This window comes from Sebastes umbrosus, chromosome 20 (genome assembly GCF_015220745.1).
Source record: "Sebastes umbrosus isolate fSebUmb1 chromosome 20, fSebUmb1.pri, whole genome shotgun sequence".
NCBI classification, from domain to species: domain Eukaryota; kingdom Metazoa; phylum Chordata; class Actinopteri; order Perciformes; family Sebastidae; genus Sebastes; species Sebastes umbrosus.
The window spans coordinates 8,859,508-8,878,081 of record NC_051288.1 but is presented as its reverse complement, the minus strand read 5'-3'; the positions used below and the strand labels follow the sequence as shown (position 1 = coordinate 8,878,081).

The window sequence follows — 18,574 nt, the reverse complement described above, 5'->3', positions numbered from 1 at the left end:
TAAAGCGTGAAAACAGAGCCATGAGGAGGTGCAGAAGTCTAGTTTCCTCTCAGAACACTTGAATTACAATATGCTGAAAGGTTATTATGGAATTTTTGCCCAATGATGCCAAAAACATTCTGCCTACTGAAGCTTTAATCTTGAAATTGCATAGCCACAAATTCTGTTTAAATGTACTATATGTAACATTTTACATGTATCAATCACTTTATATTGCCAATGTGTGAACGGAAGGTAACTTAAAAACTGGGACTTTCTCGACTTTCTCGGTTGCCTATAATGCCCGACGAAGGATTCATTATCAGGAATTATTACACGGCTTTGTTGAATACTCGATCGATTCTCGATAGTGCTAAAAACAAGATGCATCAGCTAACACAGTAAAAAAGAGCTAAACAAAGTGTAACAAAATATGAACCATTTAAATAGAAGGAAGTATAAAAATAGGAGTAGTATATACAGTATTGACAATAAACAGACTATTAACAAAATAGCACAAGTGGAAAATGATATTGCACAGTGATAATGAATTAATGCAATTCCACCTGAAAATATCAGGTTATTGTCAGTTATTTGTTAAATTTATTATTTTATTTATTATTTATTTATGATTTTATTTATTTATTATTATTTATTATGTTAAAATAATATAAACACAACTTCTTACCAATAACAATACTATTATTCTCGACATATTACGACTTTATGTCTCGTAAAGTTATGACTTAATTCTCCTAATATTACAACTTTTTTTCTCGTAAAGTTTTGACTTTATTCTCGTTATATTACGACTTTTTTTCTCGTAAAGTTTTGACTTTATTCCACCTGAAAATATCAGGTTATTGTCAGTTATTTGTTTAATTTATTAATTTATTTTTATTAATTGATTATTTATTAATTTATTTATTGATTTATTAATATTTATTATGTTAAAATAATATAAACACAACTTTTATCAAAATGTTCAAATACCGTAGAATATGAATTTGAATGTTATTGTTATTTAATGTAATTTTTTAATGTTATTGTTATTTATTTTTTATATATATATAATGTTATTGTTATTTGTATTTATTTATTTATTATTTATTATTTATTATTTATTATTTATTATTTATTATTTATTTATTATTTATTTATTATTATTTATTATGTTAAAATAATTTAAACACAACTTTTATCAAAATGTTTTAAATACCGTTGAATATGAATTTTAATTAATGTTATTGCTGGTGTAAGTGAAGAAAATGATTCAAGTTGTAGTGAAGCTCTTATTGTGAAGGACCGGAAGTGTAGTTGTTGCCGCTGGCGACGGGCGGATCTCCAGCCGCAGAGCGCAGAGGCTCCGCCGGCAGCTCCGGGTTCATGAGAGCCGGTTGGTTGTGATTCAGGTTCAGTAGCAACATTCACCGCTTGGTCTTCAGACGGACCGTGGGGCTGTGTTCAAGGCTGGCTCTTCTCAAGATGGCACCGACTAATGTCATTCAGCACTCTTCAGAAGCGGGTAAATACACTAAAGGTTAACAGTTAGCCTGCAAGCATGCAATGCTAACTCTGTGTCTCATTCCTATTGAACTCACTGCTGTCCACTTGTGACACCACGTGTGTGTGTGTGTGTGTGTGTGTGGCAAGTTATGTGACATGTAACTGGATGCAGACAGTTGTGTAGAGTTAGCTGAGATAGAACATTTCTTCTAGTACAGTAGTAACTTGTACAACACGACAGAGCAGGTCATTGTAGTTAAGTTAAACATGTAAACACAAGTTATTCCGGGTATAATGACTAACTAAACACACACAGCTGAAGTGAGAATCACAGTTCAGGTCTACAGACTGATTTGCATAATATGGAGGAGGGGTGTGTTTGGGTAGAGAGATGGAATTTCATTAAAATAAGTTAAAGTATAGTATGTCAAAAAATATATATAGTATATAGTATTTTGAATTTTTTTGGAAAAAAGTCATACTATATTGTATGTCGAAAAATGTCATCTGAAAATGATGATGAAAGTTTATTTCTCTGTTCATAATTTCATTTATAAAGGGAAGAATTTTGTTAAAAAAAAATAATGCAACTATCAATTTTCATCATGCATTCTGCTGTCATTTCTTTCATTATTTTGCTTGATATATATTTTTAATGTGTGACATCTTTAAACTCACATCAGTGATTAAGTCAGTCAGTCAGTGTAAGTCTATACAACAGTGATCAAATCCCTGTAGCCATAGCAGGTGATATTAGCTGCTTATTACAGAATGATGTATTGGCATATAACTTATTGATGCACCGATACCTGATATCGAGCCGATACTGACTTAAATAGCAGGACCGGGTATCGGTGACAATTGGGCCGATCTATTCAATTCAGTTCTAAGTTTATATACATTATGTATTGCAATTTTAATTACTGTTTAAAGGTCCCATATTGTAAAAAGTAAGATTTTCATATCTTTTATATTATAAAGCAGGTTTATGTGCTTTATAAATATTGTGAAAGTATCGAAATGCTCAATATACAGAGGAATACACACAACTCGTTTTCAGAAATTGAGCGTTTGAAATAAGCCGTCAGGATTTCTGTCTATTTATGATGTCACAAATATACAATATTTAGACCATTACACAGTTTTAAATGTGAACATTCTAAATGTGTCTCAGTTTATATCCTGTTGCAGTGTATGTGAATGACATCGGCTGACAGGAAGTAAACATGGACCCAAACTGTTGCTTAGCAACGCAATTCCGTTGCAATTCTGTTGAAATACACTAAAACGGAGCGTTTCAGACAGAGGGTAAATACAGGTATATTCAGACGGACAGAATGAGGAAAATAATGTTTTTTTTTTATATTACGGCATTTAAACATGTTCTAGTAGAAACACAAAATATAAGTATGAACCTGAAAATGAGCATAATATGGGACCTTTAAGTTTTGACCAATTTGTTGCTGCATTAAAAAGGTTAAATCTTGAATTGTAATTCCTGATAATTTTGAAGATTTTTTTTACCAAGTTGTATGTTCATTGTATTATTTGTTACATTTTTTTTTTTATAAAGTTAGGAAAGCAATATTGAAATCAAACCTGATGTTGCCTTACACATAAAAGAATGATCCCAGTCACTTCCACACAGTGAGAAGTGACTGAGTATTAATTAAACACTTCGGTATCGTTTATGTTTTTATGACCTTTACCGTTAACTTGTTTATATTTTTTTGATCCTTACCGTTAACCTGTTGCACTAATGGAGTAAATACACTGTGATGGTGACGTTTTTGGAAAATGTTTATATATGACACACAGACTAAAAAATAGTAATATATGCCCATAATGGACACCATACATGAAAGGGATAATCGAAAAGTATGAGTACCATTAGCCTCAGGTGGCTCCAGTGACCTCTTCCGTGCATTTGCTGCAGACTGTCCACACAACGCTCAACTTTATTCCTTCCTGTGTGTTTTTTATGCACTTACATACTTTGAAATTAGACCCACATAACCAAGGCCATGTATGAATAAGATGGTGTATGTATATGATACATGTTAATGTTGTTACTGTGGGATGAATCAGCTAGACAGCTAGGTAGTCTATTTTATTAGCACGGTAATGCTGGCAGCTAGCTAACACTGTGAATCAGGAATATGCTAATGTTTATTTGTACATTTACTTACAAAAGAAAGGGCAAACAAAGGAAAATAAACAGTAAAAGCAATACATGTGTGTGTGGGAAGAGTCAATAGGAAAGCATGTAGCCTCGGGCAGCTCCAATGACTTCTTCCGTCTCATTTGCTGCCTCTGTCCTCACGGCGCTCAGCTGAAAAGTCAGTTGTGTGAAATGAATGAGAGAACCAGTGGTGCTTACACTTTTGGAAAATGCTCTGCCTGTCTGTCTGCAAGTCTGTAGACTTTTCCATGTTTGTGATTGGTCATATGCTGCAAACACCGCCCCTTGCATGTGAACACGCTTGTAGCCAGAATGAGAAACCCTGGGTTGATTTACCGAGTTGATAACCAGCGTCGTAGGACCGGTTGTTAGGGTTAGTTAAGCCAGATAACGAGAAGATACCCTGGGCATGTTGAACTCGCTTTGTAGTACAGGCCTCAGGAGAAGTGGTGGTTTTATTTTCTCCCATTATACGTTATCACTTAGTTGTTGTTGTTTTTTCACTTAAAGTATGTTTGCCAACTGATTTTTTTTTTTTGTCTTTGAAACAATTGTCTTGCTGTAAAATCCCTAATGAATATGAAGTCCCATTTTCTTTTCTTTCCAGAATGCAGATGTCCATTAGAATCCGAGCTGCGAGCAGTGCTGCAGAAAAGGATTATGGTCCTAGACGGTGGCATGGGAACCATGATCCAGCAGTATACCCTTGAAGAGGAAGATTTCAGGGGGGATGAGTTTAAAGAGCACCCTCTTTCACTGAAGGGCAACAACGACCTTCTCAGTATCACACGGCCCGACATCATTTACACAATACACAAGGTAATTCATCCAGGGCCCCTTCACCCACACTACTCGGGCTCACTCACCCCTAGTGATATCAGCCTTGCAGGCAATTTCAGTTTCATGTGTTGTGATTTTGAGATATGTTTTCTGACGCCAGCCCCGTGGATAATCCACACACCTCACTGTGAACTACTGTCTACTATGTCTCTATGTCTAACTGGTGCTCTCTCTGTTTATAGGACTACCTGCTGGCTGGTTCTGACATCATAGAGACCAACACATTCAGCAGCACCTCTGTCGCCCAGGCAGACTATGGACTGGAACACATGGTATGGTGTCTGACACTGCTAGACCACAGTGCTCAACTCATGCACTTACACCCCACATCTCTACATGCAGCTGTACACTCTTCACCCAGACCCTGTGACCTTGCTCTTATCTCCTGCATTCAGCAGATATGGCTGAGGCTGAGACACAGATCATATTGTTTTAATAAACCTCATACCTTCACAAAATACATGAATTTGTCCATTTTACAATTGTTTATGTCAACTTGCAAAACTCTTTATACAAAATGATATAGTCACTGTACTCATTTTGGCCTAAAGAGCCATAACACAAAATTGAATTTTTGAAGATTTAAATACATGATCATATTCTCGACCCTTATTTTCTGACATTATTGGCAGGTATGGCATCGGCCTTTATAAGTTGTCTTCATAGTATTACTACATCTATATACTATGTGTGTGTAGTTTTCATGTGATTTGGGATTTTAACACACAGTTCTCCCAGTGACAAGATACGGCTATTTCAAGTTCCATGTAATAGGGGTGTAAGAAAATATCGATACTAGGGCTGTCAATCGATTCAAATATTTAATTGCGAGTAAATGCATAATGAATCGCACATTTTTTATCTGTTCAAAATGTACCTTAAAGAGAGATTTGTCAAGTATTTAATACTCTTATCAACATGGGAGTGGAAAAATATGCTGCTTTATGTAAATGCATATATATATTTATTATTGGTAATCAATAAACAACACAAAACAATGACAAATATTGTCCAGAAACCCTCACAGCATTTAGCATTAAAAAATGCTCAAATCGTAACATGGCAAACTGCAGCCCAACAGACAACAACAGCTGTCAGTGTGTCAGTGTGCTGACTTGACTGTGACTTGCCCCAAACTGCATGTGATTATCATAAAGTGAGCATGTCTGTAAAGGGGAGACTCGTGGGTACCCATAGAACCCATTTTTATTCACATATCTTGAGGTCAGAGGTCAAGGGACCCCTTTGAAAATGGACATGCCAGTTTTTCCTTGGAGCGTCATTTAACCTCCTTCCAAGCTAGTATGACACGTACCAATGGATTCATTAGGTTTTCTAGTTTCATATGATGCCAGTACCTTCACTCTAGCTTTAAAACTGAACCCACTACAACCTAAAAATTGCAAGTTGCGTTAATATTAATGAATATATATTTATATATATATATATATATATTTATAAAATTATTTTTTTATATATATATATATAAAATAAAATTGTACTCAGATTTTATGCATATGGTTGTGTGTTCTTTACATTATGACAGTTTTCCTAAAATTAGATTAAAAAATCTATATCACCTTACTTACAGTATCGTAATATATTGAATCGTAACCGGTGTATCATGATACGTATCGTATTGTCAGATTCTTGCCAATACACAGCCCTACCATATAATCATAAAAATATAATATAGTCATAATCTTTTTTCTTGATTTAGAGTGTATAAGTGTTTTTGTTTGTTTTGCAGGCTTATCGCCTCAACAAGGTGTCTGCGGAGCTGGCGAGGAGGGCAGCTGATGATGTCACCAAGCAAACTGGTCAGCCGAGTTTTTAGCATTGCAGCAGTTTATTAATATCGGTAGATAAACGTACAATCCTCTCAGGGATTTCCTATGTGTGTAACATCAACCGTAATCTGTTTGTGTTATCAGGTTGTAAACGCTATGTGGCTGGGGCAGTGGGTCCCACCAATAAGACCCTGTCTGTATCCCCGTCTGTGGAGAGACCTGACTTCAGGAACATCAGTAAGATGACTCAATGTTTTGTTTTTTCTTTTTTTCATTTTTGGACACTGTAAAGTGACTGAATGAGGTGGCAAAGAGTTGGACAAGAGCTCGGGAACATGCATGGGTTTATAGATATATGTCCAGACACACGATAGACAAGATTTATTATAAGGGATAACATTTAACTTTAACCCTCCAAGTGTATGGAGAGTTAAAGTTAACCTTAACCTGCCAAAAATAAATGAATGACTCGATACATAAATGAATATATCATTAAATGTTGCAAAAAGTAATATTAAGAATACATGTAGCCATTAATTAATTGATAAAATGTGACATACATTGATATTTCTGTTTCAATTGGCCTCTTTATTTATTTATCTTTGTATTAATTCCCTTATTTATTTACTCCTGTTTAATTTTCTCTTTTATTTATTTTTGTTAATTTTTAAATTTATTTATTTACCTTTGCATTTATTTTTTTATTCATTTATTTTTGCAGTTATTTTTTAATTATTTAATATTTATTTTTAGATGTATTTATGAATTTATTTATTTATGAATGATTTTCCCTTTGCATTTCAACCCTTATTTATCTCCCCAAACGTATTTATTTCTGTATTCTTTTCTTTATACATTTCTTTACACATTTCTTCTTACATTTCTTTATACATTTCTGCCTCATTATGCAAATGAGGGGGCTGTTAAATAAATACATGCATTTAAAAATCAATATAAAATCAATATAAAATCACTAAAACTTAAATGCAAAAATAAATTAGAAAAATAATAAAAATAAATACATAAATTAATTAATGGCTACATTTAATGACATATTCATCTATTTATCGAGTCATTTATTTATTTATTCATTGATTTTTTAATTTGGCAGGTACTGTCCTCCATACAAGTGACCACAGTTCAATTTGTATTGTTCATGCTGGCTCACTATCACACTGCCATGGTTTAGGTAGAGACTTTCATGGAACTGAGCCGTTTTTAATGTTATTAGTGACACCTGTTTTTCCGACTATGACAAGTCAAAATGTCTGCTGACACCAACATGCAAATGAGTCATGTAATGTACAGTATGTAATGATATTCACTGAAATGTGTTTGTGTGTATGTGCTTTCCCCAGCATTTGATGAGCTTGTAGAAGCCTACTCAGAGCAGGTCAGAGGTTTATTAGATGGAGGAGCAGACATCCTTCTGGTTGAAACCATCTTTGATACTGCCAACGCTAAGGTACCTCTCACCTTATCCGGTTTAAACATGTTAAAGTTAAAGTTTTCAGGCTGACTGGGAATAATGTAACAGATGAATAATCCTCATGTCTTATTTTATTTTATCTAACTCAAAGTTTCTGTTACAAGAGGATGTAACCTGAAGTTGTACAGGGATTGATGTCTCTACCTATGTGTGTTTCCCTCTACAGGCTGCCTTGTTTGCCATCGACCTGCTGTTTGAAAAGAGCTACGAGAGGAAACCTATATTTGTATGTCTGATATTTTATTCATAATCTCTGTGAGACTTTTCCGTTAACAGTTTATGCATGGGGTGGAGTGTGTGTAATCAGACTTTGGGTTTGCACATGAGCATACGCAGTTAATTTGCATGTGTTGTATTATATTTCAACTACATTCAGATAAAGATAAACAAAATAGGAAAGCCGTCTTAGGGTTAAACCAAGGATGAATGTGTTCTGCAGGGTTTAGTTGACTTGCTCTTCTTGCCGCCTTGTCCCACACATCGTATAGATCTCAGGAACCATCGTTGACCGGAGTGGACGCACTCTGTCCGGTCAGACGGGGGAAGCCTTTGTAGTGAGCATGTCCCACATGAACCCTCTATGGTGAGTTACTCCACATCACACATATAAACAAACTTACTACAGCATGTACAATACGGTGTCGTAATACTAGAGTACTGACAATAACATAACTCTGTTGCATTACTTCTACTACTCCCTCTCTGTGTTGCAGTATTGGTCTGAACTCCAGATCCTTACTGGTTTTGTCCCTCTCTGTGTTGCAGCATTGGTCTGAACTGTGCCTTGGGGGCGACAGAGATGAGGCCTTTCATTGAGGCCATAGGGAAATGCACCACAGCTTTCATTATCTGTTATCCCAATGCAGGTAACCCTCACTCACTCTAAACAACTACACATCTTCAGCACAGTACAGACCTGAAACTAACCTAAACTAAAACAAAACGAACTAACCCTACCAACTCCAGCCACATAAATGAGCTTGATAGAGTTTAATAGATCTATTGGATTTATTGCAGGGAAGTTTAGTTTTGGATTAGTGCACGTTAACACCCTGTAAATGATTCTGCTCTTCTTTCCAAGCAGCCGTAGCACACACTGACCTGTGGCCCAATTTATGTTGCATCATGTGTCAGACCACCCAGGATGATGTAATGATGTCAGGAGCTCTGTGTCTTATCTTTTTTTCCTGTTAGGTCTTCCCAACACATTTGGAGGGTACGACGAAACCCCAGCAGTAACCGCCTCCAATTTAAAGGTTCTATTCTATTATTTATTTATTTTTAGGACTGATGTTTGATGTTAAGATATACATGATCATGGTGGCCAAGAGGACCATGTGGAGAAACAGTTTATTTTGAAGGGAATATCACGGCCCTTAGACTCCTGCAAAATTGCAGCAACAGGGAAGATCTCGCTACAATGTGTTTTCTTATAATTTCCTGTTTATGTCGGCCAAAACAGCACACCACACACTAACAGATTCATTCATAAACAACTACAAGAAAGGTAAATATTGATAAATCTCTCGCGATCAAACGTGACTTAAGTGTAAACAAACAGGCAGGAAGAATTAGCGATGTTAGTTTTTACTTTGTTCTGAATATTCTCGAAGGATGGATGGATGAAGTCACGGAGACACGTTAAATAAACACTTGTGTTGCCACAAATCAACAAGTTGGAGCTCCATCTTACTACTACTTTATGCTTCACGTTTTGCATTAGCTCGTGTTTTAGCTTGTGCATTAGCTGCGGCCGCCGTGACAGCGGTGGTTGTCCTTCCTTCCTCCGTCAGCTTTGTTCTCGATTGGCTATCGTTCTTTCCCACGTGACTGCGTTATCGGCTGTCCAGGATACGCGATCGTAAATATCGAACATGTTTAATATTTACGATTTGAAATCGGTGAGGCCAGGATGGACTTCTGGGTCGATCGGGGGATGTAAAAAACACTCTCAACATACCTCACAACACAGGAATATCTGGAAAAGATAATCTTTAGAACCAACAAAAAATCGTGGCATGCTGACGATCCTCGGGAGGAGGGGAATCGGGACCAAAATCGGCTTGATTCTTGTGTGGTGTGTACCCGGCATTAGTTGATTTTGGCTGCTTGTGACTTTCTTGCGCCTACACTTTAGCAAATATTTCACCAATTTTCCAATATAACGTAAAGTGTTAAGCACTACCAGAATTGTAAGGAAATCTGAGACTACTGTAGTCTTACAAAAATCAAGTTGTCAGGGAGCCTTCTTGCATATCAGGCCCCTCCTCTCCTTCTCTCCCCATGTCAAGCTACAGTCAAAACTACCTGATAAAGGCAAAACGTCACAAAAGTAGTCAAAACTAAGAAAGTACTTTTAGTTCTTCTTATGAGAGAAATCAGGGGAAACAGCTATCCTGGCTCTCTGTCCAAAATACAACAATACCCACGAGTTCCCATGTCCTATCTAATGTGTTGACTCTGGAGTAATCAGGGAAGACAAGGGGAGGCGGGATCTGCTTCTACATAAACGCCGGTTGGTGTACAGATGTCACAGTGTTAAAGAAATCATGCAGTCCTCACTTAGAGACTATTTTTACCGACTCCAAACCATTTTCACCATGGGAGTTTTCCTCCTTTATTCTGGTCGGTGTTTGCATATAACCTCAGGCGTGGTTTAGTGAGGCTTTAAAACACCTGGATGAATAGATTACTAAATGGAGTATAAACATGCAGACACCCTGCTCATTGTTCATGGGAACTTTAACACAGCAAACCTCAGCCACAAAATACAAAAATACAGACAGCACATTAAGGCTGCATTCACAGGTCCAGCGGTGCAGTGAAAACTCAAATCCTCCCATTCATTTTGAATGCAGGTAGTGCGTTTTGGGCTGCGGCGTTAATGATGCGCCTGATCTGGTGTGAATACAGCCCAAGTGTCCCAGCAGGGATAAAAACACACCGGACCATACTAAAGGACGCCTATCACTCCATCCCCCGTGCAGCTTTAGGACTCCTTGACCATTGTTTGGTTCATTTTCTCCTGACCTACAGGCAGACACCAAAATATGCTAAGCCTGAGGTCAAGGCTGTGAAGAGATGGACCATAGAGACAAAGCCTAAACTACAGGCCTTGCTTTGAACGTTTGTGCAGCTACAGATCTGGATGAACTGACTCTGACATCTTATATCCACTTTTGTGAAGACGTGTGTGTGCAGACTAAAACTTTCTGCACATACAGCAACCACAAATCCTGGTTTACAGTTAATCTCAGCAGCTCCACCAGGCCAAGGAGGAGGCCCACAGAAGTAGGGACAGAATCCTGTACAACCAGGCCATAAAACACACTGACGAAGGGGATCAGAGTAGCAAAGAGCAGCTACTTTGAAAAACCTGAAAAACAGGGTGTCAGTCAGCGATCCTTCCTCAGTGTGGAGGGGCCTACAGGGCATCTCCAGCTACAGGAAACCATGAACCATGAATGTGTTGTATGCCCACTTTCACACTCCTCCCCGGCTCCGACTCTGACATCACACAATCAACTGCACTACATCTTACAACACCTCGACTCCCCAGGGACATATGCAAGGATCCTGTTTAGCCGGGCTTCCACCAAGAAGTTCCTGGTAATTTTACTAAAAGTAACTAAAAGGTTCCTCAGGTTTTCTAAAGGGACCCTGGTGCTCAGCAACACTACCACTTTTATCCACAGGGACCGCCAAAACCAACGCAAAATGACAGTTTCTCGTAGTAACTTTAACACAGAGACATGAGATTGATTTCCATTTTCTCATCTTACTCTCATAATGAAAGCTAATAAGCATATTTCCCCAAATGTTGAATCTTTACTTTGAATGATTGTAAACGTAAGATCATGGACATCATTATGTGCTTTTATCATCTCTTTTCTTTGTTCCTTCTGGTTTGTGTTGCTTCTGTGTTTCTAATTGTTTTATCCAGAACTCAAACTTGAAAAAAAACAGACATTAGTCCTGGTTAAATAAAAGTAAAATTCCAAATGAAAAATATAAAAAATGTGTGCTTAAGTCAAGCTGATCCTGGCCGCCTTATTGATGCAGCTAAGATTTTGTTTCTATCTTTGTGTGCAGGAGTTTGCTATGGATGGACTGGTGAATCTTGTGGGAGGCTGTTGTGGGACCACTCCAGGACACATCAGGTAACTGTCGTTTTTTTTCCTGACAAGAAAATGTCTCTTAAATTTCATGCAGTTTTGAAAATGTTATAATATTTTCCCCTCCCCTCCTTCTTCCTCATATACAGGGCCATATCTGAAGCAGTCAAACACTGTAAGCCAAGAGTTCCTGAGGCTAATATTTATCAAGACTACATGCTGCTGTCAGGTATTAAAAACAGTCCTGTGAAGACCCACTGCTTTCAAACTTAATAAAATGAAAGCAGTCTCTAATATGTGTGAATCTCATTTTCAGTGAGACTTTCGAACAAGTTTAAACAAGTGAAATCCTGATCGCTCTGGTTGATAAGGAATATAAACGAATGAAAAGAGGATGTTGATCTAAAAAAGTGTATTATTTACCTCAACTACAGAAAGAAAGAGACAAAAATCTGCAGTCCAATCGTTTCATTTGGGCCGAATGAAATGATTGGACTGCATATTTTTGTCTCTTTATTTTTGTCAGAGCATGTGATTTATTTACACTACCAACCCTAGCTTTAAAATGTTTAAAAATGAAACTGCTGCTGAAACCCCCCTTCCCTCTTCTAATCCCTGTTCGTCCAGAATGGAGGATGTTAACGTGATTAAACGTCTGTCTCATTTCCAGGTTTAGAGCCGTTCAGGGTCGGCCCTTACACCAACTTTGTTAACATCGGCGAGCGCTGCAACGTGGCCGGGTCACGCAAGTTTGCCAAGCTGATCATGGCAGGAAACTATGAGGTGAGACAGATTTGGTGTACTACTATTATTATTTCATTTGTCATTTTCAGTCAAATCATGAGCATAGATGAAGTTCTGGCTTGCGTCCACCGGTTTATTTGGTATGTGCCTCTCTGTTTGTTGTCCAGGAGGCTCTAAGCATTGCTAAGGCCCAGGTGGAGATGGGAGCCCAGGTCCTGGATATCAACATGGATGAGGGGATGCTGGAGGGGCCAACGGCTATGGCTCGATTTTGTAAATTAATTGCTTCTGAGCCAGACATCTCACGGGTAGGAAGTTTAAAGGCAGTGGAGATGAACACTGATTTTTTTTTTTTTTTTTTTTTTCAAAGGTCAGGGTCACTGTGACCGTATGTCAGTTCCATTCTTGTGAAATCTCAGGAACGCCGTGAGCAAATTTCTCCAAATTTGGCACAAATGTCCACTTGGACTCAAAAATGAACTGATTAGATTTTGGTAGTCAAAGGTCAAGGTCACTGTGACCTCACAAAGACATTGTCACACAAATGTCTAATAGGATAAAATGATGAAGTGATGACATTTTGGTTGATGGAGGCATACAACCGCAAAGTGATAATTCTAGTTTTCCCTGTTTTCTGCTGAAAATGTCTAATTCATCATATGAACCTGTTAATATCTGACCTCTGATTAAATGTGCTCTCCTCCCCAGGTACCTCTGTGTATCGACTCCTCTAACTTCGCCGTGATTGAGGCTGGGTTGAAGTGCTGTCAGGGGAAGTGTATAGTCAACAGTATCAGCCTGAAGGAAGGAGAGGAGGAGTTCCTGCACAGAGCTGCCACTGTGAAGCGCTACGGAGCTGCTGTGGTGGTCATGGCCTTCGATGAGGAGGGACAGGTGAGGAGACAAACACACACACACAGACACACACACACACTCTCACACAAAAACACACTGATATGTGCTAACAGGTGTGCTGTTCCTCTCAAGGCCGCAGACACCGAGCGTAAAGTGGAGATCTGCACTCGGGCCTACAACCTGCTAGTCAGCAAAGTGGGGTTCAACCCCAACGACATCATCTTTGACCCCAACATCCTCACCATCGGTACAGGCATGGAGGAGCACAACGACTACGCCATCTACTACATCAAAGCCACCAAACTTATCAAGGTAATGCACCTGTCAGTCCGGGGGGGAAGAATGAACGCAAATTCAACCAATCCCTACGTTATCTGCCGGAGCCTCTCACAGTATTGTCACTCAAAACGGTCCAGTGTTAGCAACCACAGTCCTTTTCTGAATCAAATAACGTGATGTAGAACCACTGATACTGTTCACTGTACAAGGTCCAAGCAATTCAGAACTCAACCTTGAGTGTGTGTGTGTGTGTGTGTGTGTGTGTAGGAGACATTACCAAGAGCCAGGGTGAGTGGAGGTCTGTCCAACCTGTCCTTCTCCTTCAGAGGGATGGAGGTCATCAGAGAAGCGATGCATGGAGCATTCCTCTATCACGCTATCAAGGTAAACACTGACATCCATCCACTACTATCTATCCATCCACAGACCTCACTGTCAATAGAGTTCAAGGTTAAAAAATAGAGAAAAAATGTTCACAGTAAGTTCTGTGGCATTAACGCAATTTGTGATTTTTAGGTTGTAGCGGGCTCAGTTTTAAAGCTAGAGTGAAGATACTGGTATATATATGAAACAAAACCAGTATGCAAACGGTAATAAAGAAGTGGAGGTTGAAGTAAATTGTATTTATTGTTTTACTCTAGTTTATTACCGTGGTATCGAACTAGTATCAAGAATCACGGAATTTCACTGGTGTTAGTATCGACTACAAAATTTCTGGTATCCAAACATCCCTACTTATAACATCCCCTCACCCCTCCCCCCCCAACTGTCTGTCTCAGGATGGGATGGATATGGGCATAGTGAACGCTGGGAACCTGCCGGTCTATGATGACATCGATAAAGAGCTGCTGTTACTGTGTGAAAACCTCATCTGGAACAGAGATGCTGAAGCTACTGAGAAACTACTGGCCTACGCACAGGTACACACACACACACAACACACATAATATACCCGGTTGTTGTTGCTTTAGTTTGGCTAACAGATGTCGATTTTACTACTCTCGTTCACAGAACAACGTGAAAGGAGCGAAGAAGGTGGTTCAGACAGACGAATGGAGAGAAGGAAATGTGGAGGAGAGGCTGGAGTACGCTCTCATTAAGGTAACGTATCTGAGGAGTGGATTAGATAACACATCCACATACTGGTAGCTTTGACATTTAAACAGCTTTCCTTCAGCTACTCTGATCAGAATGCTCTGAAACAGAGAAACTAGTCTAAGTCAGACTGCAAACTCATATTTTTCAACAATATTGTAAGCCGGCTTAGATACGGTTAGGGACTGTGTAACAGTAAAGATAAGAGGCCAACTGTCCGTCACCACGTTGTCAACTTCAACTTTCTCTTCACTGTATGTCAATGGGAGGTTTGATGAGCTTGTAGCTGTTCTCTAAAGTCTGAATCAGCTCGTTTATTACTATTGGGGCCCAATCAGAAATAATTTTAGCTTTGGTTATCTTGGCACTGTGATCATCTAAATGATCACTTAAATCATTTAAGTCATCCTAATGCTTAGGACAGGTTAAATGCAGAGGTCAAATTTCATGCATGTACCTGTATTTATAAGATGAATGTAATAAAAAGTTTTAATACATTTTCAAAGGTTTGTCTGGGACACCTAAACCTGCTGAGACGTGTTAGTCTGTGTGCACCTTGACTTGTTTCCAGCCCTATGAAGAATAGTTTCAGGATAATTTGTTTGTTGTTCTAAAAGAGCATGTCGGTTTTCAAGGAATTTTGCAGGAAAAGTTTCCTGTCGCAAGAATGACAGTGAATGCCGTAATTTTTGTAGAATTTATTTTTTAATCCTATTTTCACCTCGTCTTCAATTTTCAAAGTAATCACTGACAGAGACCAGTTCTATTTATGTATTTATATCAAATCCAAACACAATTTGCCCTATTAACGATTCACCTGTTGTCATATTCTTCTCTGTTCTCCTGTTATGCTCCATCCTGTGTTGCTGCTGTCAGGGAATAGATAAGTATGTGGTGGAGGATGTGGAGGAGTGTCAGCTTCAGGTGGAGCGCTACACTCGACCCCTTCACATCATCGAGGGGCCCCTGATGAACGGCATGAAGGTGGTGGGAGATCTGTTTGGAGCTGGCAAGATGTTCCTTCCACAGGTAGGATGGCAACTCATTCTGGATTTCTTTTGCTCTCTGTCTACCTGTGGTGCTCAGCATGGGTTGCTATGGTTGTTTTGACTGACTGATGAAATGTATCAGTCAGTTTCAGACATAGTAAATGTTCCCTAATGAAGTTTCCAATATTGTGCTATAGAAAAGAAAATGTCAATCGTGTTGTTTTGTTTATTACTCTGTTTTTTTTAAGTGTTGTTTGTTTACATGGTTTGAGAAGGTCAGAGGCTCAGCTTGTCCCGGTTGTCTTCCAGTGCTTCACTTTTGAATTACGACACACCTAAAAGCTAACTGCCAAATTCTTGTGTAGCATTTTAAAGGACCAGTGTGGAACATTTAGGGAGATCTATTGGCAGAAATAGAATATAATATTAATAACTATGTTTTCTTTAGTGTATAATCACCTGATAAAAAGAATCGTTGTGTTTCCGTTAGCTTAGAATGAGCCCTTCATATCTTCATAGGGAGCGGGTCCTCTTCACGGAGTCCGCCTTGAGCCGGAGTCATTGACGTTACTCACTTCCATCGCCACCGCTCTCTCTCTCTGTTGCTTTACTACTCACTTCCCACGTACACACACACACACACTACGCACTGGCTCTGCTCCTGATGGTTCTAGCGAGGGACATTTGCGTTTTCCTGTCGGCCACCGTAGCTCTCCGACGCTCTTGGCACACTGGTAGAAGCCTCAGTTGGGTCGTGTCTGGAAGGTAACCCGCAAATTGCGAAATCGTATCTGAGATCTGCAAAAACTTGCAAAACCTCTCGCGAGACTCGCTGCCCGACGACCTATCATAACCTTAACTATTCAAGATTAATGCCTAACCTTAACCATCTTGCAAGATTTTCCCCAATTTGCAGGTTCCCTTCAGTTGGTTGTTATCTCCTCACCTCAGCGCTAGATACTGCCAGATCTTACACACTAGACCTTTAACTCTCTTACTGGTTTTACCTCAGATTTCATGTTTTTTTTCCCAGTGAAGTCCTACCAGACATTGAGTAGCATTAAGCTGAGCATTAAGCCTATACATATAATCAGTTTTATATCAATCAGCAGTAGTGTGTAACAAAATGCAACTTTCAAGATGCCATCAATTCCAAGACTAGTCTATATTTCCTCTTATGTATCTCTGTTTATATTGGATTAAACATGTCTATGTATTTCAGCATTTTTAAACGGTGATAAAACTTGAAGTCCTTGTGTGTCTGCAGGTGATCAAGTCAGCTCGTGTTATGAAGAAGGCGGTGGGCTATCTGATTCCTTTCATGGAGAAGGAGAGGGAGGAGATGAAGTTGTTGTCGGGGTCAACTGAGGATGTGGTCAGTCAATAAGGATGCATTTAGTCTCTCTCATTTAACTCTCATTTTGACCAATGTATTGCCACAAAGATCAAGAATTCTTTTCATTGGAGACCTACAGTATATGTGATGTCACAGTACTAGTTCAACAGCGGAACCTCCTCTGGCCAGGAGCAGAGCTTCGCCTCGCAAAGATTGAAAATGAACTGGAAACATTTCATCCTGTTCTCTGGTCCTTCCTTTCCTCTGATCCTTTTCTCCTTGGTCTGCAGGATCCCTACCAGGGCACCATCGTTCTGGCTACAGTGAAGGGAGACGTCCATGATATTGGCAAGAACATCGTAGGTGTGGTGCTGGGCTGCAACAACTTCAGGTAAAACTGGTTTGCTGCTGAAAGTTTACAGTTCCATCTTCAGTTCTCCCCCGAGCACTGGGTGCTTTTTCTTCCACACCTTCAGATTACCTTTTGATCCCCTGCAGGACACAGTGTTGCATTATGGGAGATAAGTGGTAGTGTTGGTTTGTTGACAGGCCCTGGGAACCATCCCAACACTATTTTTGTACCTGTGTTTAATGGCACTAATTTACCGTGTGTGTGCCTGCGTGTGTCAACTACCTATATATTATGGGACATGGGGCCATGAGGGCCAGTGTATACTTTATATACTGTGTGTATGTATATATATACATACAGCATTAGCAGTGGAGAGTTTCCTGGTGTACTATTCCTCCACACACACACACACACACACACACACACACACACACAAACACAAAAAGATTTAGGATGTTTGTTGTGTTTCAGAGTGATCGACCTGGGCGTGATGGTTCCCTGTGATAAGATCCTCAGAGAGGCCGTCGAACAGAAAGCAGGTACTGTGTACGCTTCAGATTGCATATTGTCTGTGAGATGCTGACGGGAACATATTTTTTAAGAATCTATTGTTTGGATGCTTGTAAGATTAGATGTATGAATGTAGGAATATGTATTTGATTTATCTCTTATTTTATCTATTTATTTTTATTTTTTGCTTTTTATTTGTATACTAGGATTTTGTAGATATTATTTTTTAAATGTATTCATTTATGTATTTTATTTTTATATTAATATTATTTTGCATATAGGAGTTTGATTTGTGGACCAAAATGTGACAATGCTCATGTAAAAAATCAATAAAATACTAATTACAAAAAAAAGAATTATAAATTTAAAGGGGCTCTATGTAAGAATCAGAAATTGCTTTTTAACAGTGACTCCTGTGGCCGCTAAGTCAACTAAGGTCAGCGTCCTGTTGCTCGCGCTTTGTGCTCGCACTACGTAGACGCGAACGGTCAAAACAGTGAGGCGACACACACG

General features: G+C 38.8%; 1 protein-coding gene across 2 annotated transcripts in view; it reads left to right on the top strand.

Moving 5' to 3' along the window:
- The first annotated feature begins 1,191 nt into the window (after positions 1-1,191).
- mtr (5-methyltetrahydrofolate-homocysteine methyltransferase) overlaps positions 1,192-18,574 on the top strand; it is a 29,424-nt gene continuing 12,041 nt past the window's right edge. The window contains exons 1-23 of one of the 2 annotated variants that reach the window (XM_037755317.1): positions 1,192-1,504; positions 4,275-4,486; positions 4,690-4,779; positions 6,258-6,327; positions 6,442-6,534; positions 7,656-7,762; positions 7,953-8,012; positions 8,275-8,369; positions 8,552-8,652; positions 8,981-9,042; positions 11,879-11,946; positions 12,051-12,130; positions 12,572-12,684; positions 12,813-12,953; positions 13,354-13,539; positions 13,633-13,812; positions 14,047-14,163; positions 14,559-14,699; positions 14,791-14,880; positions 15,751-15,903; positions 17,131-17,238; positions 17,490-17,590; positions 18,023-18,090. In XM_037755317.1, the coding sequence (XP_037611245.1) occupies positions 1,465-1,504; positions 4,275-4,486; positions 4,690-4,779; positions 6,258-6,327; positions 6,442-6,534; positions 7,656-7,762; positions 7,953-8,012; positions 8,275-8,369; positions 8,552-8,652; positions 8,981-9,042; positions 11,879-11,946; positions 12,051-12,130; positions 12,572-12,684; positions 12,813-12,953; positions 13,354-13,539; positions 13,633-13,812; positions 14,047-14,163; positions 14,559-14,699; positions 14,791-14,880; positions 15,751-15,903; positions 17,131-17,238; positions 17,490-17,590; positions 18,023-18,090 (2,476 nt within the window). In that variant the 5' untranslated portion in view covers positions 1,192-1,464. Of the gene's footprint in view, positions 1,505-4,274; positions 4,487-4,689; positions 4,780-6,257; positions 6,328-6,441; positions 6,535-7,655; positions 7,763-7,952; positions 8,013-8,274; positions 8,370-8,551; positions 8,653-8,980; positions 9,043-11,878; positions 11,947-12,050; positions 12,131-12,571; positions 12,685-12,812; positions 12,954-13,353; positions 13,540-13,632; positions 13,813-14,046; positions 14,164-14,558; positions 14,700-14,790; positions 14,881-15,750; positions 15,904-17,130; positions 17,239-17,489; positions 17,591-18,022; positions 18,091-18,574 lie in introns of those variants that run through there. The other variant, XM_037755318.1, reaches the window with a different exon arrangement.